The sequence below is a fragment of the Anser anser genome (assembly GCF_964211835.1).
Source record: "Anser anser genome assembly, chromosome: 2".
Classification (NCBI taxonomy): Eukaryota; Metazoa; Chordata; class Aves; order Anseriformes; family Anatidae; genus Anser; species Anser anser.
Window position 1 is genome coordinate 153,098,461 of NC_139721.1, and position 27,184 is coordinate 153,125,644.

The 27,184-nt window shown below is 37.1% G+C and overlaps 1 protein-coding gene across 4 annotated transcripts in view; it reads left to right on the forward strand.

Annotated features, from left to right (window-relative positions):
• PTPRN2 (protein tyrosine phosphatase receptor type N2) overlaps window positions 1-27,184 on the forward strand; it is a 648,013-nt gene that overhangs the window by 390,147 nt on the left and 230,682 nt on the right. For all 4 annotated transcript variants that reach the window (XM_083823703.1, XM_083823704.1, XM_083823705.1 and 1 more), the window contains one exon: window positions 20,548-20,612. In XM_083823703.1, coding sequence (XP_083679829.1) covers window positions 20,548-20,612 — 65 coding nt within the window. The remainder of the gene's footprint in view (window positions 1-20,547; window positions 20,613-27,184) is intronic.

Below are 27,184 nucleotides of genomic sequence, written 5' to 3' on the forward strand. Positions count from 1 at the left end.
TTTCTGTACTCATATCAAAATATATAATTGTAGTAAATACATGCTAACTACTGACAATGCAATCAAGGAGTTCATGATTTAGAGGGGAATGGAGAAGACATGTAGTAGACCCTAGGCTTCAGGAGATAAGACTCTGACTTATCAGGAAACCACTAGGTAGGATTCTGTGGAAGAAAACTATAAAGACAAAACAGTTTAGGGGAGCTGACACGTCTCTAGGAACAACAAAGCAGGAGAATGCTCTGTCCTGTTACTCAGGAAAATGAGAGGTACCAGGAAACTGCCTTGGTCAGTCATGACTGAGTTCCAGTACAAACAGGGTATATACAGGAAGGGAAGGCTACAAACAATACAGAAAGAATATAGAACCTAGGATTGTGCTAGGAAAGCCAATCTGCACCAGAGTTCAAACTGGCAAGAGACATCAAGTGCAGCAGGAAGAGCTTCTACCACTGCATTAGAAAAAAAAAAAAGAAAAAAAAGAGGAAAATGAGGGCTCTCATGAGGGCTGAAGGAGACAGGTTATTTAGTGACGGCAAATGCAGATAGGCAGATGTACTCAGTACTGTCTTTGTGACCTCCACCAAAAAGGTCTGCCGGGACTTTACATGCAGAGACAGTTTTAAAGAGAATCTACAACAATAGAAGGTGACTGAGTCAAAGATCTCTTAAAAAATCTTAATACAGAAAAGTCCCTGGGACAAGATGGGATGCATACAAGGGTGCAGAGAAAGGTAGCTGAAATCAGCGGAAGGCCACTCTATCCTCTTAAAAAGTAGCAAGATGTGGGGACATGGCTGGAGAAATGCAAATATTTCACCCATCTTTGAAAAGAGCAAAAAGTATGACCCAGGAAACTAGAGGCCACTTTGGTCTAAAGAATATTATCAACTGTGTTCTCTTGGAAGTTATTTCTGGGCAAATGAAGGACAAGACGATGACTGGGACTAGCCAGCATGGATTAATCAAGGGCTAATCATGCCTGACCAACCTTACTGCCTTCTGCAATGAAATGACAGTCTCGGTGGATGAACACAGAACAGTGGATTTTATTTACTTTGACCTAAACAAGGCTATTGACATAGTCTCCTATGTCAGAATTCAAGTTCAGACATTTCAGTCTCAATGAGTGGATTAGTACAGGGGTAAAAAACTGCCTGAATTACTGGAATCAAAGGGAACTAATTAATGGTTTGTATGTTATGAGTGAAATAGCATTGTGCAACCAGCAATATTTTCTAGAAGCAGAAAAAATGTGACAGCCAGGAGAGAATAGTGGAAGTCATGACTGAGATGTACCCCAGTGTCAGTGCATTGCTTGGCTGTCTAGATGCTTGCTCATATTTAAGAAGAAATAGGAAATGAAGCTGAGAGACTTACATTTAATTGTTTGCAGCATGCAGGGAGAGATGTACAGGGGTCTTAAATCCACAGGTGTCTGTAGACTCTTGGAATAGTTACTCTGACAGAAGACTTCAAGCCTGTCTTGTGAGGATTCCTTAGGGAGCATATTAGGGTGAGGATAAGGGAGACAGGTATCAAGGAAAGAAAGAAAGTTATGTGGTGGAGTAGGGACTCCAGGTAGTGCCGCAATACAGACAGGAAAGGAACCTTGAAGAGGCTCTGAGGCATAGGAAAGCCCTCAGACTACTGCAAATTTTCCTAATATTTCATGGTTCCTAGAGAAGTTTAAAAAGACACAAAGCCAATACAACATCATCCTATTTTTTTCTTTTCTTTTTGGCAATGTACTAAGGCTCACTTTAGAATGAATCTTTTAAAGGTACGAATTTCCTCCCAGAAAAAATATTTTTTCCCCTCTCACTAAACTTCATCATAATGACCTGTGGTATATATGTGTTTATTACAATCTTATCATCTTTTCTTGCTCAACAGACCACAATTTGGAATTTGTTGTAATATGTCCTGCTTCAGATGATGATGGTCCACAGCATCCATCCAAAAATTATCACTACTTACAGGAAATACGATTCTGAGTCTACTCTTCCTACTATCCAAGGGCCAGAGGTCATGGTTTTAAGTCATATTCTCTGTCCTTAGCATGTCTTCCTCTAAAGTCAAATTAAATATATATTATATATATATGTTTAAGTTTTGATCTCAATTAAGTACACAGCAACATTTCTGCTCAACATAATGATGGTGGGATTTTACCTTCACATGAGGAAATAAAAGATCAGAAGTACACCAATGTTCCAAAGGTTTTAAACTACTGGGGGTGCTGCTGGCAGTTTAAAGGTGGCACCTTGGACCAGCACCTCACCTTGGCATTCATTCATACTGTTGTGATGACACAGCAGAGCTGCCAAAGCCCCAGGTTAAACCTGGCTTGGCTGCATTTGCATTACACTCCAGTTTTCACACTGTCTCTGAAAGGAATATAAATTTTGCATACGTAATAGAGTTTTGCTTTTGCGAAAGTGTATTAATTAGAAACTGGAAAGAAAATAAATAGAATTAACAAAATAGGCACAAAGAAAAAGTTGAAGAATGAGTATGAAGCTATTTCCCGTGCTACAAGGGCCTTACTTCTACCTTGTGTTAAGGCAGGACAAGTTGAGAACCTGTAATTGTGCTTGCTGACAGCCTGTCTCAAGAAACAAGCATTTGATTGTGATCATCCTTGACAAAGATATAGGGCACAAGCACCCATGGACGCCTAATTTATGGATTTTTATCTCGTTTTATAAACTGTCTGTAGGGTTAAATTGCTGAATAGGAAATGCAAAGTGAGCAGGAGACAAGGTATTTGAAAAGCAGAACTCGAGGAAGGCTAATAATGACAATAGACTGGGGAGATCAGAGAGCTAAAAGACTACTTCAGATAAATAAACAAGTAAGCCTCTGACCTCTCTGAAAATCAGTGTGCTGGTTATCAGTCTAAGAAATAGTGTTGCTTTATCAGCTCAGTTTTAAATGGGCCCAAAGTACCAAGTACAATGAATTGTTAGATGTATTTATAATAAAGAACCCTTCAGTTAATCTATGATTTTATTGTTGTGCATTGATTGCTGCTGTTCTGTCAAAGGTAGCTTCTCCCTTTTCCCAGAATAATTTTATTTATCTTTCTTCAGAAAAATGACAGTTAGCTGAGGGTAAATATGAGGTATTTAGTCCAGCTTTCTTTAGCTCTATAATTTTGCTTTACTTTTGCATATATATTTTTTCATTCTGAAACACTCCATGGTAGTGTTTGATTGCAAATTCCAGGCTGAGGTGAACATGTTAAACAATCAATATTTATAGACATTTTTCACTGCTGAACCAAGGGATGTAATGTAGTATCACTAAGTCTGGCTTCAGGACAGTGAGGAATTTCCAGTTCTGGTAGTAGGCTGCCGGGTGACTTGGGGCAAATCACTTTTATCTCATTCGTTCACAACCTTCCCATCTCATATCGAAGACGAAGGCTTTAGCTGACATGGGTATTATTGTATAAAGGATATATTTCCTTCCAAGTCACAAAACAGAAGCAGCTCTGTTTCCTTTTGTGTCCACCTGTAATCAATGCACAGAAGTTAAATTTCAAGTGAATTGAACTGAACCCCTATGAAAAAGTGACCCTGTAAAATCAAGAGGGTAAGTTTCCCATTTGACAGTGCCTCTATGGATCATGGCAGTGAATTCAGTGAGGCACAAAATAGTTATGACCTTACACCAAGATTCATTCCTGAATCAAATTGTGAGTTATGGCATAAAAATTATGCACAAAAAAGCTGTTTTTCAAATTAGATCTAACAAAGGCGTAATTCCAACCTGTTTGGAGAGAATTTACAAACATGTAAAAGAATTTTGTATAATAAATTCATATTTATATTTAAATGCTATCATTATAACTGCAAATTATTCAGTCACCTTTGGTCTTATCAGGCAGGTAACCAACACTGTGCTCAAATAAAATAGCAAAACAGAAAAAAAAAATGCAAGCTCAGTAGGGAAAATGTCCTTTTTTTTTTTTTTTTTTTCAGAGTTGAATTCGTAATAAAGTGAGATTAATTGGGCTGTGCAGAGATACACACAGGATTGTTTCAGCTACAGGACTCAGGCAGACATGCTCAGATAGCTTTAGCTGCAAAATGTGAAATGTTATGTATGGCTTCTATTCATTTATTCTGCCAAGGGCTATCGTTTCCATGGCAGATCAACAGACTGGGCCGTGTGTCCAGCCATCCCCAGTCTCGGGGAGGGCAGAGAATTCTGAGATGCAGCATTTCACCTTGGCAGCTTGGGCACAAACACATACTCTGCTCTACAATAGCAATTTGTATGAAAGGAGTACCAGATGCAATGATTATTTAGCAATGTCTTAGGTTCCCCCAAGTATGTGCTCCAGACTCTGCCAGGGAGCTTGCCTGTGTATGGATCAGATATGAATTATATGAAAAATGGCAAGAATTATATCCATTAAGAAAAGATATTTTAAAATACACTTAAAGCAAAGGCAATAAAGGAAGCTAAAGAGAGTTGTCTACTTGTTTTGTTCTCACATTTCATAAAATCGTTTTCTCTGGTTCTTCAAAAAAATTGTTGAACATATGTCAATGCTCTCTCCCATACTGGTGCATCTTCACTCCATGCAAAGGAAGACAATTTTTTATAATGTCTCAATTCCAGATAAAGACTGCTCCAAACTGATTCAGTGAAATAGGCAAATCAAATTATAGTCCCTTTATTATGATCTTAAACATGACTTGGAGATGTTAAAAGGGTTGTATGGAGAATGGATTATATGTTTCCTGCTAGCCAAAACAGCAAAAGATTGCCTTTAATTTGGTTTAGGTAACTACTTAAAGAACAATTGTGTCCTTTCCAACATCACCTTGCATGATTTCTATTAAAATTAAATACATGGTTTCAATTGTGCTTTAAGCTCTGCTCTGGCCTTTTAAGTGTTTAGTTCTAGAAAAATTCAAAACAAATGGTGAAGTAAAAAATAGTGTTTTTCAAGTCAGACATTGCATTTCTATTTTTCTTTATTTATTGTGTGTGTTTATTTCTATGTTTGTTTCTATAATTTCTTCCTTCTACAAGAAAGTCCCGATTTTACTACAAATGAAGTAATGAACATGGTCCTGTTGAAAGTCAAAATTTACTAATAAGTAAAATAAATAGTGAATAAAAGGAAAAGCTGCAATAAGTGTGAAAAAAAGACTCAATGCCAAAGTTCAATCCCCAAATTAATTTAATTGCTTTATGGTTTGTCTAATGCTGAAAACGTGATATATAATATCAACCATCGGGGGAAAAAAAAAAAGGTTAATTAAGAATTTTAACTATGATGATGTTAAAAAAAATAATCTCTGCCTACTCTATAAAAGATATTTCAAAATAGTTTATTTTTCATGGTCTAGTGAGGACTGTAAATGCGGGTAACATTTGTAGTTTTTGTAATGTCTGTAGTCCAAAAGTCCAAAGTGTCATGTATCTTTCTCTGAATTACTATCTTCATACTATTACAATTTCTGATAACAAGCATAATGATAGAATAACTTGTATGTTCTTCTCAAAGACTGCATTAGTTAAAGCAGGATTTAAACTTACTGGGGTCAGTTCAAACTTTCATTAGATCTGCTAAATATTGAAGGTAAAGGAAGCCTTCAGAATCTGAAATCAATACGTGTTTGGTGGCATCAGATGGTTGGTCTTCCTTTGATGCTGTTCTGCTTTTCTATCCCAAGTACTTCATGTTCCACACCAAAGGCGACACTTCACTTTGAACAGCTGGAGTTCAAACTGTGCATAAAAAACATATTTAGATACTCTGAGTGCTTTTCCCTTCAGATGTATTAGGTTTTATAAAAATGCTACTTTCCTTTAACACTACTGCTGCTGAAATAATCATTTTAAAATGTGGCATAGTGTATTTTAAGTCGATAGTAAAATTGTACAGGTAATAATAGTTTAACAGAATGGGGTACATGCAGTATTATGATTGATATGATAAAGGAAAATGTATTTATATTTTGTAATTGTCAGATAAGTGGTGGGTTTTGATTCCTTCTGATGAACTGTCGATAGTGCTTGCTGTTTGATTTAGATAAGTTTATGTTCTTAAGATATTTGAACTATAACTATTAATATAATTTCTGCAAAGTATTACAGTCCTATATTTAAAGCTTAATTTTATATTAATTATTATTTAAGTATTAATATGTTTGAATTTAATTTAAAGATTGTAATTGAATGCAATGTTATAATGCATTATTAATGTCTATTATTTAATGTTATTTATAATATCAAACATCTTGTTGATATTTTTAAATAAGAAAATAGATGGGTAGATCATTATACAGTGTGAAATTAGGAAAATGAAAGAGATGCATCTTCTCCTTGTTATCTCTGTTTCTATTCCTTCCTTTATTGCATTTTGTTTCACAAGATATTGAAGTTCTAATGAATATTCAAATATATGCAAATCATATTCCATCACCATACATCATACACACAAAACACATACACTTTACGTATAATTATATCCTACATATATCTCCATTTTACAAGACCTTGGCACTTTTATCCATTATAGATGAGGTTTTGTGGGAATTAAATTCCTAACTTGACCCAAGGAATTGTCCAGATACAAAATTACAGAACATCTAATTAAGTTGGCTATCAGAAACAAGAGATGCAGCAACCTGTTAATTATCTTGCATTCATCTTCTCACCCATCCTAAAAGTGACAAACAAGCCTCCTTTCTCCTTCATAGCTTCACTTGCAAGACAGCAGGAAGTTCAGATTCTCATTCAACATTTGGTAAAACTAATTGCTCAGAATTGCTCGTTTTTTATATGTGGCACAATGTTACCTGAAGGAGCATCAACTCTTCCTGCTATGTGACAATGTAATATAGAGAGCTGTGCTGTTTTGCTGGTGCCTTCATTTATATAAATTCCCAGAACATCCAAATCCTTTCAGGATAACCCTGCAGGCATTTGTTCCTTGTCATAATTTGTCAACTTTGTTTGTTCAGGAAACTTTTTGGGGGGAGGAAGCTTTTGTAGACCTTATCATGAATTAATCAAAATAGATTCCTACAATACACAAAATGCTGTGTTTTTCAAATCAAAATATAACAACTGTAACATTCCATTAGTTTGAAAATAGGGTGCTGAGTATTGACTGAAACAAGTCATCAAAGTATTTAATGCAGCATAATTGCAACACACACACACACACAAAAGATAATTTAATTATTTAGGAAAAAAAAAAGCATATAGACTGAGAAATAATACTGATATTTGAATCAATTCTGAGCTCAAAAGTATAGTCTCGGATTTATGAGAAAACAACGCCAGAGAATTGTACCCTTCGTGTTACAGTCTGGGTGACCAAGACTTTGGCTAGCAGACCTTGACATCCCCTTCTTTCCATCTTGTATTTTTTTACCCATTGGTTCAGTATCCATCTTCCTCATGAGATCACCTTATTTCCATATCACACATGTGAATGTGTTTCTGAGAGAGGATGAAGTGCTGTCTGGAAGAGCCTCTATCTCTCTGTAAGCTATAGGGAAAGTAGGTAAGAAGCTTTTACTAAATGCCTAATTTCTAGATGTTTAAAAGTGCATTGTGAGTCCATCTTTGGAATACAGAATACAAAATATAGCCAAAGTTAATCAGAAGTCCTGGGTAATTTTTCCATAATCTTCATCACTCTTTGTTTCCCTGAGTCTGTCTTCATTCCCCCTCTACCTTTGTGTCTATCTGCCTTATGCTTTGGCAGCAGTAAAACACAGTGGTTTCCTTTAATCATGTGCCATTTATGCAGAGAAATTATTCTGTTTTGGGAAGAAATTATGCTGTTTCTTCATTCTTGCTTGTTATTCCTTTTCTTCTATTTACTCCTTTCCTGTTTCCAATATTATTGCTTTCTTTAAAACACTTGGATAGAAACTTTCCTTCCGTTTTTTCCATATTCACATAATGTTCCATTTTCCAGTTTTCCCAAACTCTTCAGTTTTGCTGTCAAAACCTAGCAAACCCAGCACTGCTGTGAGGACCCCAAACATCAGTTTGGTTTGATTTTTTCCAAATTTCCTTGTTTCTCTTCTTCACTCCACTCTAGTGCTTTTGGACCATGACTCATCAGCTGAACATATCTTAAAGTGCTTTGCTGCATAAGAACAGACTGAACCAGAAATAAAAATGCTTTGCTGAACCAGAGTCTGAGCGGTGATGGCACTCTGGAGGACAGCAACCTTTCCTCATAAAAACAAGCAGTGCCCATTTCAAGTAAGGGATTATCAGTATTTCAAAAATGACAGGATGGAATTATAGTCTCTTGTGAAGAATCACTGCCTTTAAAGACGTTATATATATATATATTTATAGTCATAGAAAAATTTAAGTTGGAAAGGACCTCTGGAGGTCATTTGGTCCAACGTCCTGTGGAAAGCAGTGCCAAATCTGAAGTTAGACTTCTTAGGGCCCTGCTCCACCTGAATTTTGGAAATATCAAGAAATAAATATTCTACAGTCTCTCAGGACAATCTGCCCCACTGCTTAACCATCACTGCTTCACTAACGGAACAGTTTCTTCCTTTTGTCCAGTAAGATTTTCCCATATACCAGCTTGTGGCGTGACATTTGCCTCACATCCTTTTGGTATGATTCTCTGCAAAAGTCTGGCTCCGTCTTTTATAATCATGCCTAGGTGTCAGATGGCAGCAGTTAAATCACCATGTAGCTTCCTCTTCCCCAGGCTGAACAAACCCATCTGCCTCATCCTCTCCTCAAACTCATGTTCTAACCCCTTCAGTGGCCCTTCTCTGGTCTCTCTCCAGTTTGCTGATGTCTCTCTTTTTCAGGGGGGAAGAACTAGACGTTAAGGACCCCAAAATATTACATGAATTAGTCACTGAGTAAAAAAACAGTAGCTGCAAAACACTGGCTAAATAAAGCCGAATGCTGGTAAAATTCTGCAAAGACGAAGAGGAACAAAACAGAACTGCCCTCCATCCCCACAGTGTACAGCAAAGCAACAGAAGGGCACCGGGGAAATTCAAATTATGAAACATTCTTGATGAAATATTAATAAAACCATACTATGGTCTTAATTGCTATAATTTAACACCCTGTATGGTATAAATATTTTAGAAACATGGTAAAATGGAACATTAAGAAGGGGTCAAGGGATAATAATACACATTCATCTCGATTGGCGGAGATGTATACCTCATACTTAATTTATGTTTATATTGCTGTTCTGTACTTATTTCTGAAGGGTAGTGGGTGGAATAAGTAATATGTATATATCTTATGTTGAGACATACATGTTATGTATGTTACATGCATATGTTTGGATTGGTGTAGGACCCTGTTGTATTATATATGTAATATAATATATATTATATATATATAAGGAATGTAAAATTGCTTTCACAAGTGCATCCTTTCCTTTAGAAATCAGTCATGGATCCAGTAGGCTACAAAAGAGGAGTCAGGATATATGCAAACCATTTCCTCACAAAATTATTTCCTAAGGAAGTCGTTGTCTGTACTGGCCTTTTGATAGCTCCTTCTCTTCTCCAGTAACAAATACTTCTTGTAAGGCTGGTGCTTAGCAAAGATACATGCAGGAAAAGCTCTAGAAACCCACCTGTGCTGAGGGAGGGGAGGGTGCTGCACGGATGGCTTCGTGTGTAGCCCTAGGTGGCCTTAGAACCTGTCCTGGTGGGAGAAAGTCTGCCTGCCCAAATGGAACAAACATCTCACCAAGCTTTTAACTCTCCTATAGATTTTCACCCCATAAGGAAGCTATTGTGCTAATTTTTGTAGAAAATGGCATACAGAAATTGCTTGAAATTGCTGACACTCTAATAGTGACCTATGCCTGTGTATGCATAAAGTGGATAGTCATTTCATTTACATTTATCGTAAATTGTATGCAGTAATGATTTCTATGTGTTAAATTGCATAATCCATACAAGTCTGACAGTCTCATAAAGGCTGTGGGCCGATGTCCTCTTTTGAATGCATCAGTGCCAATGAAAGTGGTTTTCGTACCCTTGACAGAGGTTACCTCTGCCTCGTATCCGGTATCTGCTGGTGGAACTGCCTCTGCCATTGCTCTGTAAACCATGTCAGTCAAAGTTTACCAGGAAAGCTCAGAAAGTACGAATGGAAGATTTTTTGCTAAAGATGCACATTTTGTCAAAAGGATGAAGGGGTACTCATAGGAGTGCGTAGCTGGCATTTTAAGTGACAGTAAATGTTTTTACCTGCAGGGATACCTCTTGATAAAGAGCATTAGTCCACAATCTCCCACTCTCTCAATTAATCTTCTTCTGTTCTATTATTTCTGCAATTTCTTAATGATTTCTTTTTAAAAAACAATGCGACAGAAATGCTTTTCTTTCTGAACATAGGTTTCCCCCACAAAGTGATCAGAGCTCTGAAATACAGAATGGCATTTTGCCCAACAAGAGGTTTATAATCTGACCTATAATCCACTAGGGTTGAACTGAACCTACAGGGAGCGGGGAAGCCCAGGTATCCTTTTTAACACTTTGTAAAGAAGTCTGAAAAAATGTTTTCAGAGCATTGTTAGAGGAGAGACGATGCCAGCAGAGACTCATGCCAATAAGCACTGGGTTAAGCCTACTGCAAAGGAGAGATCTCCCCATCACTCCAATTACAGAAAAGGAAAGCTTTGCCTTTGCTTCCAGCTGTTCTGGGAGAGCTGATCATAGGGCCCTTTCCTGCCATTTCTCCCTATTTTAACCCCTGCCAATAAATCTCTTCTGCTCCTCTAAACAGTGAAGCGGGGAAAGTGCTGCAGCTTTTAAAGGATTTATAAGGCTTAGCTGATCACATCATTTCCTGTGCCAAAAAAAATAAGAGAAAGAATGCTGTGTGGATGGATGTTGCTTTGGTATGCTGCTATTTTGTTACGTAATGTTAATTCTTTGTCATTTTACTCCTGTCTGTAGCTATTCACTGTCTCCAGATGTTTGGTAGATTTAAGGTCGTTTGCATGGGAAACACCTGTTAGTTTTGTGTTGCACAGTGCTGTACTCTTGAGGTTCCTGGCTCTGAGAAGAATAGGTGATACATTAATAACAATTAATAATAACAATAACAACAACATCAATAATAATAATAAATAGTTATTAGTAATAATAATAGTGATAGTAATATTTTGAGTATGACTTCAGCAATCCTGTCTGCCTAAAGTAAGGATGGCTCTGAGAAAATGTGGAAAATGTGGAAATACTCACTGGATTTTTTGGTATACAGGACTTGTACTTCTGATAGCTACTCAGCAAACTCTGAAGAAAAGTCTTCTGAGACTGGCAATAAGGACTTTAACCTTTCCCTGTAAAGCTGTCTCATGGTCTGCAAAGCAACAATTCTTCATACACTTCTGTTAAAGTCACATCTTTTCTGTTAAATCCTTCTCATCATTCCTATCAAACGTGCATATATGTGCATCCATGCATATGCAAATTCTGTAAATGAATTTAGGACAGTCATTTCTGTAGGCAAGCATTCATCCTCTTTATTTTGTACTTCACCCATCCAACAGTAAACATGATGCTTTTTTATGACATGATTAAAGTGCTCTTAAAAAACATTGGGCCTGTATTTCGGAATTTACAATCAGGTTTTCCAGAATCTTCCACTCTTTGCTAATTTTTTTTTTGAAGTAACTCTTTTAAAGTTAACAAAATAGCCTTCCAGATTTTCATTGAAATAGTATTATGAAAAATCATTATGAGTAATGATAGGCAAGTTAACATCATCCCTGTTCACTCCCACCTGAAAGCTTTATTGTGACTCTTGTTACTAGTGGCATCCTTGGTAATAAATATTTTCATTTTATTCTGAGGGCACAGCAAATAGATTTTGTTAGTGAATGACCTTGTGCATTAGCTGTGTTATTCATGATTTAGTGAACCAGTCAGTTGAAATATTGCTAATGTTTTCCCAACTCAGTCTTGTTACATTTGTGCCATGAGGATGACATTAAGTGTAGTTGCAGATGAATAACAAATAGCATGGCTTGTAGTCGTGTTTTGGATCATTAAAGAAATGAACCTAGAGGGTACAGTTTTATTAACTGTGGAAGTTGAAGAAAAAACTGGGAAAAAAATGACAGTTCTTGCATGTATATTTATTAAAAATAGAGAGAGTTTGGCATGCTGAGAATTAGTGGTATTGCCCCTTAAATTTCTCATATACCAATGCAAACACACTACAGCATCTACAGGCTGTAGTGTGCTTTACACACTACATTTCAGGCTGTTTCCATGAGAAATCTCCAAGTGGTATAAATAGGAATGCTAAAAAAGTATAGCATAATGAAGATGAGGCTTAATAGCTAGAAGCCAATATGTGTATTTATAAATATTACGCATTGCAATATCAAAGAGGGTCAGTGTACTTTCCAGGAGAGTCTTCAGAGGAGTGGAACCCTGCTATAAATGAGCAACAATAGTTCTTAGTTCTCTTTTCCCGAGTCCTTTCATTTGTTTCATACTGAAAAAAAAAAAAAAAAAGAAAAAAAAAAAGGAAATGATAAAAAACGTAGCTGGTAGGCTCCTGGAAGGATGGTCTAATCCCTTCCCTTGCCTCAATGACATATCCATTTCAGAGAAACCACACAAGTGCAGTTAAAGTCCAGATAGCTGTAATTCTTTAATTTCTGTGAAGCTGCAACTATCATAAGTACCAACTTCTGAATCACTTTGCTGGTTCTTTCTGCTTAGAAAACACCACAATTAATATTGCTAGAAAAGAGAGAAGATGGGAGAAAATATATTTTAGATATTACTCTCCCCAGACACTAGGTAGTTAAATATTTTTGTTCCCATTAGATGGAGATGGCCATAGAAACTTATAATTTTTCCACTTTTCCTAAAATGCTAAAAGGACAAGGAACAGATCTTACATAGCAGTTTACATTTTTCAAGAGTACTGACAATGCCTATATGAAAACCATGTACAGAAAGAGATGCAGTAGATATCCTGAGGGACTAAGATGAGGTATACGGAAGGAGAAAATATTCAAATAGAAGCAAAAAGGAGATACACAACTCTAGAATATGTAGCTGCCCTTGAAAAGCCAACTGACTGTTATCTGTTTGATTTTTTGTAGTATTTTCATCACAAGAAAATTAAAACAATCTGTTAAATTCTTAACTATAAATAAAAGAAGGCAGCTAAACTGTTCTTCTATAATGCTATTCCAAAATCCTGTTCATTTAGAAGGAAAAAGAAGCAGCTTTGGCCTTAAGCTCATTTTATGGGGTGTTACTTTCCACAGTGTTGTGAAGGTGAGGAGGCAAAGCCTTCCCCACACTAGGAATGGCTGAGAGAGATCCAGATGGTCCTTCTTACCCTCCATCCCCTGGGACCACAAAGCTTGCCTTGTAATTTGTAAATGTTAAGGCTCAACATATGATGGTGAAGTTTAATGTTAAGCTGACTGGGACTTTAAAAAGTACAATTAAAATGTTGGTCTAGACATTAGCAATCAGCCCAGAAGGGAGATCGCTGAGAAAAACGGTCTGCACTTGCATCAGTGCTCATGCTGCATTGGTCTGCTTGAATATATTCTGCTCTGACTTCTGCTCAACATGCTGCAGTGTTTTATCTGAGTTTTCTGTATGGAGATAAAACTTGCCAGAGAATCTTTATTTGAACAAATTTTGATGTTTTGATTTCTGGAACAACACTTTGTTGTTGTTGTTTGTTTGTGCTTTTTTTTTTTTTTTTCATTTGTTGCTAACACGGGCTGAATTGGTACACCTTTAGCTATAAATATTGGATCAATATTTTAAGTATGCAAGCAAATTATTACGCATACATACACTGTATAAAGCATAAGGAAACATGCAGCATGTAATTATTACTGGTAAAGTGGTTAACAGTATTAAAAGTTGTCGTTGAAAGTTCATTGAAGTATGTTATCTATTGTAAAACATACCTAACTAAAGCATGGCTATTTTTATTCTTAGTACTCAATGCTCTTCTATTGATGGATATGGACTTATATGATTTAGGAGACTTTTTGAAAATAAGTTTCTGAAGCTCTGCAAGACAGTATCTACAACAGATAAAGGATATGCATTTCTACAACGCTAATTCATATAAACTGGTATTGTTTATACTTCAGGAACACAACCCTTGCATTGTATTGGGTGTTCTTGGCAAGGGTTTGATAGCAGGGGGGCTGCAGGGGTGGCCTCTGTGAGAAGAGTCCAGAAGCTGCCTCAAGTTGACACTGTGCCTTCAAAACTCCTCTCTGTAGCTGTTACATTGTCTGTAAGGCTGTTTTACTGCTGAAGTATTTTGGAGCTTGTCTGTATATGTTTCTTACAAGGGTTTGCCTATGAGAAAAAAAATGGATTGGTTGACCCAAAATATTTACATATGTATCCATATATATGATCATATATATTCATTATATATGTTTATATATGATGAGAAAATGATACCTATCTCAAGATGAGATAAGTCAACCTCCGGTGATACCTGTTTGCTCCTCTTGACTAGTGAGGGAACTTCAATTGACATTTTAATTGGGACAGATAGAGTTAGCAGAGAGGGAGCCCACTATTAACATAAATGCTCCAGAGAAATGCAAAAATATTATCTAATATATCCCAAACTCCTCTACTATAATTTAAATATCATATTTTAAAATAGCAGTGTGCTCATTTTAAAGAACAGTTACGGGAAAACATATAATTGAACAGCTATTTATTAAATCAGTAAAAATAAATCAATACAGGCAGTCAGGCAGAAAGAATATGCTTAAAATACATGCCTAATCTATGCAAACAGAGAGCTATGTGAGGTCCTGATATATTAGATCTTTGCTGCTCTAAGCTTCAATATTATCTGGCCATGGGATTTCGGGGACATGGGAGGCAAATGTTTTAGAGAAGAGAAAGTGAGGTCATTTTAGTGAAAGAGTTGAACAAAATCTACAGCTCTTGCTAGCTACTCAAGTATGGGCCAATTCTTCTCTTATGGGAATATGCAGTGCTATTTGCCTGATAAATTGAGTTTTTGTGTATTTTTAAACAGAATTAAAGACAAACAGAGATGGAAAATTCCTTGATTGTGCACATGTAGATTTGTCTATCTCGCACCAAAAACTGTGAGATTCCAAAGGTGCACAGGGAGTGGTGAACACTGCCTGAATTTCCATCTGTTAATTTTATTGGCTAGAGCAGGTTGTAAAGGATGTGTGCCTTGAAAATTGCTGGAGATGCAAACGATATTTTAAATTACTCCAGGCAGCAAGGTACTGCGTCTGAGCAGATTGAAAGCTGAAATGTTGATATCAGAAATTAAATTAATGCACGTGAGATTGAAACAATATCTAATTAAAATCATTTGAAAAATGACTTGAAAATTGAATATGACATAATATTTAGCAGGCTGTCGCTAGTGCAGATATGTGGCTTTGACTTCTCTGTAACCATTTTCATTCTAGGCCTGGCTGCCAGTTAACTAGAAATTACACATGAAGCTACAATCTCACTCCATCACCCAGTAATGAATGGAGGGCAAAATACCTTTTGCCCGCAGCCTGTAAACTTGCTTGTCCATCACTAACTGAATTGTAAAATTGAGTAAAGGGAACCTTCTTCTCCTTGTATCTACTTGAGTTAGTCGTTTTTGTTCCTGGCTGGAGCATTTTGGATTCTTGTGTTGTGTTTCATGACTTATTTACTTGCAGTCTGGTTCTACTCCTGCCCAGGGAGAAGAGTTCACAGGGTGCATCTCCTAGAAGGAGTGCCCAGGGAGGCGCATAGGTGTATGCTGTTCTTCTGAACATGGGGGTACCTAAGTATCTAATTCAAAGTTCATTAAAATGCGCTTTAATTACTTCCAACAATTACAAGTACAGCAGGTGGGAAAACCAATATAACATATCCAGATATCCGATATTCTAAAAAATTTAGAGAGTGCTGAACTGCCTGTGTCTTTTTTTAATCTGCTTCCTTTCATTTAGTGGTGTGAATGCCTCAGCAGTTTCAGGAGGTGCATCAACCATGCAAAAGCAGGCTTACTCTGGGACTTCTCAACAGAAAGGCCAAACATTATGGGAATCCATTTTCATTGAATCGCAAGAGACAAAGGTTTTTCTGTCTGCCATGTATGCAAGCCACCCATGTGCATGGGTCCACCAGGCATAAAGACAGACTTTCTTGTTCACTCTATAAAGAAACTTTCTATATAATCTGAAGGTAGGGCAGGAGGAAGCAAAAACTAACTAGGTGTAAATAAAGGTAACATCTGCTTGTGTTAGATTTGGGAAATGTGTTTAAAAATTAAAAGCTGTAGTAAATACCATCTCTCTGGATTTCCCTTCCTCCTTTTCCCTTTCCTTTCCTCAAAGACAGGAAAATAGATGAAATCATACTGAATGTATCTTTATGAAAGGGGCTTTGCAACAAATGTATGGAAAGAGGACGGTTGGTGTAGAATTCATCAGACAGTAAATCTGAATTAATTGCCCTCTATTGTTTTATTGACTGGAGGTCCAGTCAATATAGTTAGTGAGTCCAGGGCATGAATTGACTTATTCTAAAATGGGCATTTAACAGAGGTCAGGGGAATTGTATGGCTGTAAGTATTTTTGTTTTCTGTGTTTAATTAGTTAAAACACACCCTCAAAGTAAGATTCACAGCAGAAAAATAAAGTTTCCTTGTGAGTGACACCATCTTCATATCCTTTTCATACTTAGGATGGTTTCTTCCCTGGAGTGGGTAAATCTGCAAAAAAGCCTCCTGCAGAAATCCTTCCCTCGTCCCACTTGTGCCAGTGTGTGCATCGCTCCCACAAGTACGCTGAAGGGTGCAGTTGTGCTTGGCAACCCGCTTTATAGCAAAGCTTTTTTACTCATTTCTCAGTACTTTTTTCTTCCAGAAGTGCTGTAATGAGACTGGAGGTCTGCTCGAAGCCATCTATAACTTGCTTCTCCTAATAACCAATGGGCTCTGAGGTCAAACCTGCCAATGACAAAACTAGGCACTCAAATTCCTGACTATGCCACTGCCAGATAACTTTGCTGAAGGAAATAAATGTTAGCCCTCAGAAAACACATCAGACCTCCCTCCGGTTAGTGAAGACTATGAACAGTGACAATCGCTACCCTTAAACACTCAGTAACACCTTCATCGTGCTCTCTAATAGAGCAAAGCCATTAAGTTGTCCCCGTTGTAATTTAGATCACAGAAGAGACTTCCACAGATTTTTTTCAGGTTAAAATAACTGGTATACAGAGAGTAGGCAAAATTATTCCACTGTAGCTACGTGCTTAATTATATGGAATACTGCATAAATTGTCAAGTGCAAAGAATTATTCTGATAAATTAAAATACTAATTAAATAGGCTATTGCAGAATTTTGAGAATGTTATAGGGCTCCGCTTCTCCAGGTAATTTGCATATCCTTCATCTAGTGAATTTAATTTAAAGGCCTCCTTTTTTGTGTGTTTGGAAGCCCTTTTTGTTTCAGTGGAAGATTAAAAAAAAAGGGATTTAAATGTAGCTAACTGGGTTGGGATTTTTTTTTCTTCTTTATTTTATTTTATTTATTTATTTATTTATTTATTTATTTTTGAGTAGCTGTTTTTATTATTCCTCTTTGCTGATGAGTGTCAGTCCTGCATTAGTATTTCTGGACCATAAGCCATGGCCATAAAATATCAACTTTGGTGGAATGTGTAATATACCACGTTACCTAGGATTACTGTTTCTAGTTCATGACATTTGCAGCAGAAACATTATCTGCTGAGTATTTGTATTGGAGTAAAAACTTGTAGGTAGTACACTAAAATACCCTTTAAAATGTAGACCAGTTTTCAAAGGATTAGTAGCTTGTTCTAAATATCTGGATTTATTTTCCCACCACTCCTTCCTCATCTATTTATAGGCTATTGACTATGTTTTATCGTCTTAAATTCTCAACTACAGATAGCAAAAGTTAAGAAGTTCTATTCAATGTTCAGCAGCTTCAAGCAGCATCTTGATATGTGGTTGATGCTTTAGCCTTGGCACCGCTGTTTTTGACAGAATTTGTTGACCTTCCTGAACTGCTTGTGGAGTTCAAGGGTAGCTAAAACATGCTTCTGTACACAACTGTAGTGAAGATGCTGGAGACAGTTGGCTGTCTCCCCAGTCTGACAGTGCCTGAGCTTGACCATTTTCAGGTTCTGATTTAATCAGTAACACATCTTGACTTTATGCCTCTTAATTTCGGCAGGGTTTATGTTAGCATGGCTGTCAGAGCTGTCCTTTTTCTTTTAGCCAATATCAAGGGGGAAGGGAGTGTTAAATACACTTTATGTAGCAAAGCTTCAAAAAATAAAGTCTGCAGGAAACCTGTGAGAAGAAGGTTGGCCAAATATGTGATAGTAATTACAAAATCCAGTGATTCAGCAGACCTGGTATTTTCTGTTACCTATTCGTGCGGTAGAAAATTATACACTGGGATTTAAGCCGTTTTGTTTACTTGTACATCATTTATTTTGCAGCCACTCTGCTCCACAGTTTTATTTATCCCAAATTACCAAAGAATGATTTTTAAACTCCAGTTTCTTTGAAGGAGGACATAGAGCTTCCTGTTTTTATAAATCTTCTAAATTTTTGCATTTGTTCGAAATCTGCCATTAAAGTATATGTTGGGTGTGAGGCTGTTGGTGTGCTAGCTTGGCACATCTTTCGATGACATGGCACATCCAAACAGGTGAATGTCAGCATAGCACGTCATCAGCCATCCATGAAGCAACACAGTCCAGAGTCCGTCTCAAAGATGAAAATCAAGCTTGTTTGCAAAGATTTACTTACTCTTTGGAAATTCCTACTGCACAACATATATAACAAAGGAAATATAGCTTCAAATCATTTGATCCAGGCAGCTCTGCTTGTAGTGTAGTCCCAGTGACTCTGGGTAGAATAAATACGTTTGTGAATGTGTAAAGCGTGGTATGACTATTAAGTATGTGAGTATTGTGCCTATTTTTTAGGCTCAAATCCAGCAAGCCATGTGTTTGATCTAGGGACTCCATGCTCCTATCAGCTCAACAGCTGGGTCAAAAAGCTGGACAGAGCTTTCCTCTCCATTTAAATCATGTGCAAAATTCATCCCTTGATGGAGGAAGTCAGAAAAGTTTCTTGATATTACAGTTGCTTGAATTTTTACTTTTTGAGTCTTTGCACATACAAAGCCCATAAATCATTCCACATTTTGGATATATGAGGTGAAAATGAGCCCTGATGAAACGACTTGCCTCTGATATAAATTTGAGTCTTTTGGGTTGCACTTTGGACAAACTAAATAAAACATCAGCTCACAATATTGTTTCTAAGAACTGTCTGCTGCAATGTGAATTGTTCTGAATGTTTCAAGCAGCAGCAATTAAAGTGTATTTTTCCAAAATGAAAGCAACAAAATATTTATTTCTTTTCCGCAGTAATTTAACTGTTTATAATATATTCTGACACACTTCTTGTGCTTTCTGGTAGGAATATTTCCCTCAGCCAACATAAATTGAGAAGCTAAGTCTATCCCAATTGTCCCAGTAATCAATGGAAAGAGAAGGGTACCTCCTGATGTGTGTAAGATATGTGGGATGACTCACCATATTAAATGTCCATCTCTTTCCATTGACTGCAGAGAGAACCTAGATGACTCACTTGGATTAGATAGTCAATGACTAGATGGCTAAAGTGAGGAGAGTTTAATAAGGCTGTAAGGTTTCATTTTTATTAGTAAGTAAAACAGGCCAGGTGTCTGTTTTTTGGCCAGGCGTCCAACTGACACAGTGTGCATCTAGATGGTTAACATCGTCCTATCCAAAACAGGGTGACCTTACCCATACTCTCAGCTGGAAATAATCTCATACGTGTTTAGTATGGGCAACAGTGCTCAAGTCCATGCCCAGGACATTTTTAGGTTACAAGTATAGATGTAGTTTTAGTTATTACTATCTCTATTTTATATTTTTATGCTGTTTTATGCTTGATTATTTTTGGATGCTTTTGCTGATATGGAAGCTGATAAATAGGAAAAAATCTCAATTTTAGAAAGAAAAATATTGTGCATCGCATCCCAGTGTTGTCAGATAAACTATTTATCTTCCCTGCTAGGTGAGACTGTCATTTATTCTGAAATGTCTTACACAGTGACAGTTCCATTGCAGTGGTAAGATGCTGCCCTGCTCCTCGCTGCGAGAAAGACAGTGGGAAGATTCTACAAAAGAGAACTTCCCATATATATTGTGCATGTGTTAAATATGTGATGCTCTGTATACAAGGGAGCAAGAATTAATTTGGCTTGCTTTTTTATATAACAGTGAACAATTAATGGCACACTTATGTATTCAAAACACTGAATAGATGGAGTTGCTATCAGGCAAAAATATTCCATAGATGGTGTAGGTAGGGACTGTCGTGAATTTGATGATGGAGGATAGGAAGGAAGGTTGGTTATATTATAAGTGCTGCAAAATTGTGCATATTTCATCTTTCCCATAACTCTTTCAATCTTAATTTTCCTTGCAGCCCTGAACAAAGAGAAGCTTGAGAAAACAACTGGGCTGAAAATTTTGCAGACTGGCGTGGGGGAGGTAAGTGGCTTGGGGGCATTTTACACTCTCAAAAACATTTTAATTGTTGTGTTTTTTGTATGAAATCCTGGAGCTCATGAACGTTTGTGAACTACCAGTCTGATAGTGCTAAGGGCCTTTTTATGATACAGTTGCATCTGTCAAAATACAATCTGCTGCACAAATAGCACTGTATCCCACAGAGAAAAAAATACCATCCTTACGAGGAAAGTGCAGCCGGCTTTAAGAAATGCATTTTTTTGCTTTGTCGTATCACAGGAACAAAATCCCCAAAGATGAGCACAGCAACTGAAGTCGTTGTATTATTCCCCTTGGTTTAGTTGGAGTGGTAGCTCATCTAGATCAACAAAAGTTTAAATTTGGGGTAAAGGCTCTTCAGCTGTTAGAGAGAATCTGTCAGTGAATGATTTGGTTATTTTGGATGCAACTTGAAACATAAATAAAACGTGTCTGTTATTATGATGATATCACTAAGCAAAAACTCCACCAAGCAGTTCATCATTTATTAATAAAGATGATGCTATCTGCTAAGAACCTTGCATGAACTTCAGTTGATTGCTAATTCTCGTGCTAATTTTGTGTACACAGTTATCTTTTTTTTTTTTCCTTTTCATTTAAGTAATTTTTCTAGTGGTGAATGTTCGCAGGGCTAGACAAATGCCTTTTTCTTGTGATTACATTATTCTAAGTATTGAGAATAATGAATAACTAACTTGTAACGTGCTGAAGGAATTCAACTACTTTTTTTTTCCTGCTGATTTTCATTTTCACTATTTATGGTTTTTATCAGTTCATGCTTAAGAACTTACCTTGCCAGTATTTCTGAGATTCTTTGTATAACTTTACTGACATTTTGAAAAGACTTTGTCCTGAAGAGGTACCATCAGTAAGACATGCTGAGATTCTTGGTGTCAAAACTGTAGGAATTTGATCTTCGAAAGCAATGTAGGTAAAATCATTAGAAAATGAAAGCCAGTATCTCTCCTTAACTGAAGCTGATTTAACTAGTTGAGGGATTCAAGGGTGCCTGAACTCAAGAGCTGGGAGGTATATCCTGGATGCACACCTGAGGATGCCTTGACTTCAGGCCGGAGTGAAGCTTGTGTTTGTGCTGTCCCCAAGCCTTCTTTTCTGGTAAATAACAGGAGAACCAAGACTGTTGCTCATAACTATGGAAGCCACATTTTGTTACCCAGAATTCAGTGGAATTCTGCATGCTGATGAAATACCTCCACGTATTTCATCTAATTCCTGTCACTGAATGGATTCCAGCTGGCTTACCATTAAATGAACTGTTATCTTATACATATAAGATAAGTCAATGGAGAAAGAGAGCACTTTCACACATTTGAAATGCAAGAAATTGTCACCTGTTAAATGCATCATTAATCCGTTCTAATAATACGGTTGTTGTAACCATGGTAGTCTAAGCATGTACTGGCAACATAGCCTTGAGGAGTTCCTAGTTCTTTTAAGACCAGCTAGTAGGACTGGGAAAAATTGAAAGCTTTTAGGCTAGAGATCTCCTTACTCTGGTTCTTGTGCTTGGGCTAGTAAGAGTAATCACTTGTCACTGCAGAACTCACCTCTCATATATTTAGGTTATCATTTTTTATTTTTTTATTTTTGTATGGTGATACTACTTGATTTGACAGAAGCTTGTGTTTTACACTCTGCCAAATACGTATTTTTAGAAAGCAAAAATTGAAAATGAATTAACCAAAGGGAAGAAGACATTTGAGGCCTAATATATTACAGGTTACATTCAGAAAAATTAATGTGATGGAAGAGCATTTATTCAACTGTTTATATTTTTTTTTGTTAGATGTGAATTCTTCCAGCTGTGTATATTCCTGTTTCTAAGTCTTATCAGTTATGATTGCGTACATAATGAATACATTTCTGAAGTCTCACCTACATGAAAAATAATGGAGTGCTGTAACCAAGTTGTTTCTTTGTTGATAGAGTATCAGATTCAGTTTACTTCAGGTTAAATCAAACTACGTTAATCCATTTCTGCAGTTTGTTTTTGATTCAACCTGGTGTTTAACAACATCAAAATAGCAAAGTACATATTTTAACACAATGAAAAAAACTTTTATTTAATAAGGAGATTTTTAGCTTCACACTGTAAGAATAAACTTATATGTAATGCTAGCTGTAAATTTAAATCAAGATGCTCAGATCAGAAGTACTTAGAATAAACTTCAGTTTCAGAATGAGAAATGGCCTCTTTGTTTGGACAGTAGGTCAGATTCATGACAAAATTAATGGATATAAAATCTTCACTTGTGGGACTGTAAAATGAAAGGGATTATTTTGTATGGCAAGTTTCATATCTGAAATAGCTCAGAAGAAAAATACCTGAGATACTGGTGGCAAATGGAACAGCTATATAAACAAATACAGGAACCATTCTAAGCTCAGCAATAATTCATGTGTTGCTCTGGACAATGGAATCTGGTTTAGGTCTTGGTCTGTTTTTAACAGGATTTGTGCCTCAACAAGAAACGTTTAGATGCCAGGCTTTGGGTGAAGGAAATTCTCGCTCTTATAGCAAGGAGAAATGCTTTGGTAGAAGGAAACTCTCTCTCGTATGGAGAGGTGAAATGCTTCTCAGAGCTCCTCAGTCTCTCTCTCAAGAAAAGCATTTCAAAAGCAACAATACAATTCACGCCAAGTTTACTGAGCCATTCAGGCAACTCTGGGAAGGGCTGATGAATTCCTTTTATGCCACTGCATAAACATGTGCTGTACAGTCATTAACAATATGGGTCTGAAGTTTACCACAGTTACAACACACTTCATCATCCCTATGTCATACAAAAGATTTCCACAGCCTCAGTGAGTCTTTTGGATGCAGCTGAATTTAGCTGCACTGTGTAAGTTTAGAGTAGGTTCTGGCTCTACTTCAGGAGGATTAAAATTGAGTTCCTTATCTGCAAGAAAAGCAGCTCATGTGTCAGGACATTAGCTTAAAAACTCTATGCATTTCATGTTAAGGTTTGGGTGATATATATATTTCTCCCTCCTTGGGGATCTTCAAAAGCCACCTGGACATGAACCTGGGCACCCTGTTCTAGGTGGCCCTGCTGGAGGAAGGGATTTGGACCAGGTGACCTCCAGAAGTCTCTTCCAACATCGGCCATTCTGTGATGTAGTGCAGAGCATTGTCTGGTAACTAGTGCAGGTAAGCAGAGCTTTTAGGTCATTGCAGAACAACAGACCCTTACTGCTGCTTTCACAGCAAATTTACTTCAACATCTAACATTTGCTGTCAGAATATTCAGGGTTCTGGGAAGCCAGAGAGTTGGACTGGGATTTGAGGCACTGTGTATCACTCCTAAAGAGCTAATTGTTTTGGCACCTATCTCTTTTGTAAGATGGCTATTATACCAGAAAAACAGTAATAACTGCTGTAGAGAAAACCAGTGCTGATGTAAAAATCCTGAAGATGTGTGCATTGCTATACTACCGGTTACCTATGACATTGTATTTGCGAAGACATTTATCTTATACTCTGAGTTTTCTAGCACCTACAAGAACTCTGAAACTCCTAAATGGTAGCCATCCAAGGTTTGTTTGAGTCATTGTCAGACATTGGAACAGGTTGCCCAGGGAGGTGGTGGAGTCACTGTCCCTGGGGGTGTTCAAGGAAAGGCTGGACGTGGTGCTTAGGGACATGGTTTAGTGGGTGACATTGGTGGTAGGGGGATAGTTGGACTAGATGATCTTGAAGGTCTCTTCTAACCTTAATGATTCTATGATTGTCATGTATGATGTTTGTGCCTCACAAATTCATCATGAGCTTTTCACACTTTCCTGGTTATTCAGATAGGATGAAGCTGCCTTTGAGGTATTTTCTTTTGATCTCCCCCTCATGAAGCAAATCTCTGCAGTCCTAAGGTCACCTTTAGTAGTTCAAGAACCTCCTATAGTTGAGTGTATATGAAAGTGTGAGTGTAAATATTGTGGTACTGTGGTGCATATTTACAGAATGCTATAAGAGACATGGCACTGGTAAGAAGCCTGAAGAGCCAAACTGCAGGACTCCATTCTCCTGTCTCCCAAATTGATGGGGAGTGTTGCGTCCCACGTGGAGGGAGATCCTCCTTGCCACAGCATGGCTCCACCTGGATCCAGCTGAGTTCAGGGTTCGGCAGGGCTGGCAGCCCCATCGCATGGAGAGGTCATCCTGCTACCTGTACCCAGGAGCTTCAGCAGCCCTAGGGAGCTCGGCAGGCACCAAGATCCACAACCCCACACAGAGTCCACTGGGCAACCTGGAATTCCTTCCAAAACCCTTAGGAATTTAACCACTTTTTTTTTTTTTTCTCAGCCTTTAAGCACTTTGAAATTATTACAAAAGCACGGTATTTCTCAGTTCAGTGCCACTCTGAGCTTGGCTGTGATTAGCGTTTCTCTGGTTCAAGCCCAGTTCCAATTCAAGAAATTTTCAAATGGTGGTTCAAATACATGGAAAAATAACTGCTTACGCCAGCGTTTGGCTGAAATTTCCACAATTTCAAGTCAGGGTCTCCAATGGCTCAAGAAAGTGTAATGTTTCAAATCAGTTTTGGGGAGCTAAGAGTGTGATTTGAATAATAATGTATCTGAATTAAGGCCCAGAGCAAACCAAGGGAATGGCACTGTCTCTGACCTGGTAAAACAACACCCACCCTGGAATACATTATTTTAAATTAACACAAAATACACTTATCACTGGAACTGTAAATATGTTTGTAGAATATGAAACATTTTTCTAACATTATGACTGATATACAAATTACAATAGTTTTTTAAACAAAGTGGAAATAACCCAAAATATATGTGAAATGAACACTTCACTGTATCTATAGATGTTCTAAAATAGATCAGTGATATTTTGGTGTTTCGAGATATTCCCAATTATAGAAATTTTGATAGGCCTAGAATTATATTGATATTGCGTTAAGTGATGTTACTACAATAAATAAAAGAAATCTGCATTGAAAAAATTCTAGTAAAGCTAGAGGATGTGCAATAATAATGTGCAATCTTTGGGGAAGAGGTCAGATTTCTAAATTATCATCTTCCATTGTTTCCAGATTTTGTCATTAATGTCTGTGTGATCAAGAATGATATTGGAGTTGAGTTCCTTTAAAAAATTGGAATGAGTGCAGAACTTGACAAATCATTTGCTATTGCCAAAGAGTAAGGTATCATTTTTTTTCTGATCTTCTCTGACTGCTAAGTAACATTGCCAAGGGTTGGCTTTTGGCTTGCAAAGCCCAAATTATCCAGGGACATATTCTAGCTGACTTTCTTATAGTGCCATCTTTGCAATGCTCCTGCTCTGCAGCAGGTATGTTACCCAGAGGTGCACTGACATAAAAAGGGACGCTGGACCCAAAGTCATTTAGCTCTGATATGGACAGCAGTGTAGCCACAGCAGCTGTGCATGCATCAGTACTCAACTTTTAACCCAAACCACAGTACGTTTTTCAACTGATCTCTTAGCTAAGAGATCATAAAATCACATTATTTTTTTTTTTGTTACTTGCAATGTGTGATCACAGATCCTGCAGCCGGCTCTTACTGTTGGCTGTTGCTAAGTGGTGTGGCTGTGTTGTTTAAGAGTCGAACGAGGTTTTCCAGGAGGATGGTGTTTTGGACCAATAAACATTGCTATGGGCAAGGCATGCTTCAGGTCACAGATGGATTCTTTGCCTTATGGCATGGAACTGTAGGGCTATGGAGACAGATAGGAAAAATAATTAAATGAAAAACTTTAAGGAGTACAATCTTCAAAATATTCTTGGCAAAGACAAAATGAGGATGATTTACTTTATTCCCTCCACCCCCACCCACAAATTATAGATTCTAAAGCTGTGTAACCCTTAAAAACTCATAGATTATATATTAAGTAGAATGCTACTGGTAATATACATCTTTTATGGAGTCTTACTGACAGTGAATAATATCTCACTCTTACAGTTTTGTGAATATACATGTATTGTAGACTGATACTAATCAGAAGTTGGTCATAAAACAGCATTTAAAAGTAATGCTTCAAGGGCTTTAAGAAATAAAGCTAAACAGAACATTAAATTTCTCCAAAGAGAATGATGGAGCTCTATGGCTCATTTATTTAAGAACTTGTATGTTTTTGCAAAATGCATTTTAGCTAATATTTAGAGATAATGTTAATGCTATTTATTAACTATTCATTATGGTACACAGCCCACTAGAGGGCTGCTTTTCTAATAAATTGCATCCAGAGTGTTAATAAATGGCAAAATAAAAACAAAAAATATGCAGCATAATATATATATATATTGTTTTACTCCATTATTTTGTCATATACCTTATGTGATTGCATGTTGTATGCAGGACATTCTAAAACAATACAAATCATGGCCAAAACTCGGCAAATATTTCGAATGTGCTTAGCTCTAGGTGTATAGTTAGACTTCCCTTTTAAGCTACTGATAAGTTTAAAGAGATGCTACTGAGACTGTCTTCTGTCACATATCACACCATCTCTGGCTGTGGAGGGGCAAAATTCCAATGTTTATCCCCTGTATTTGATT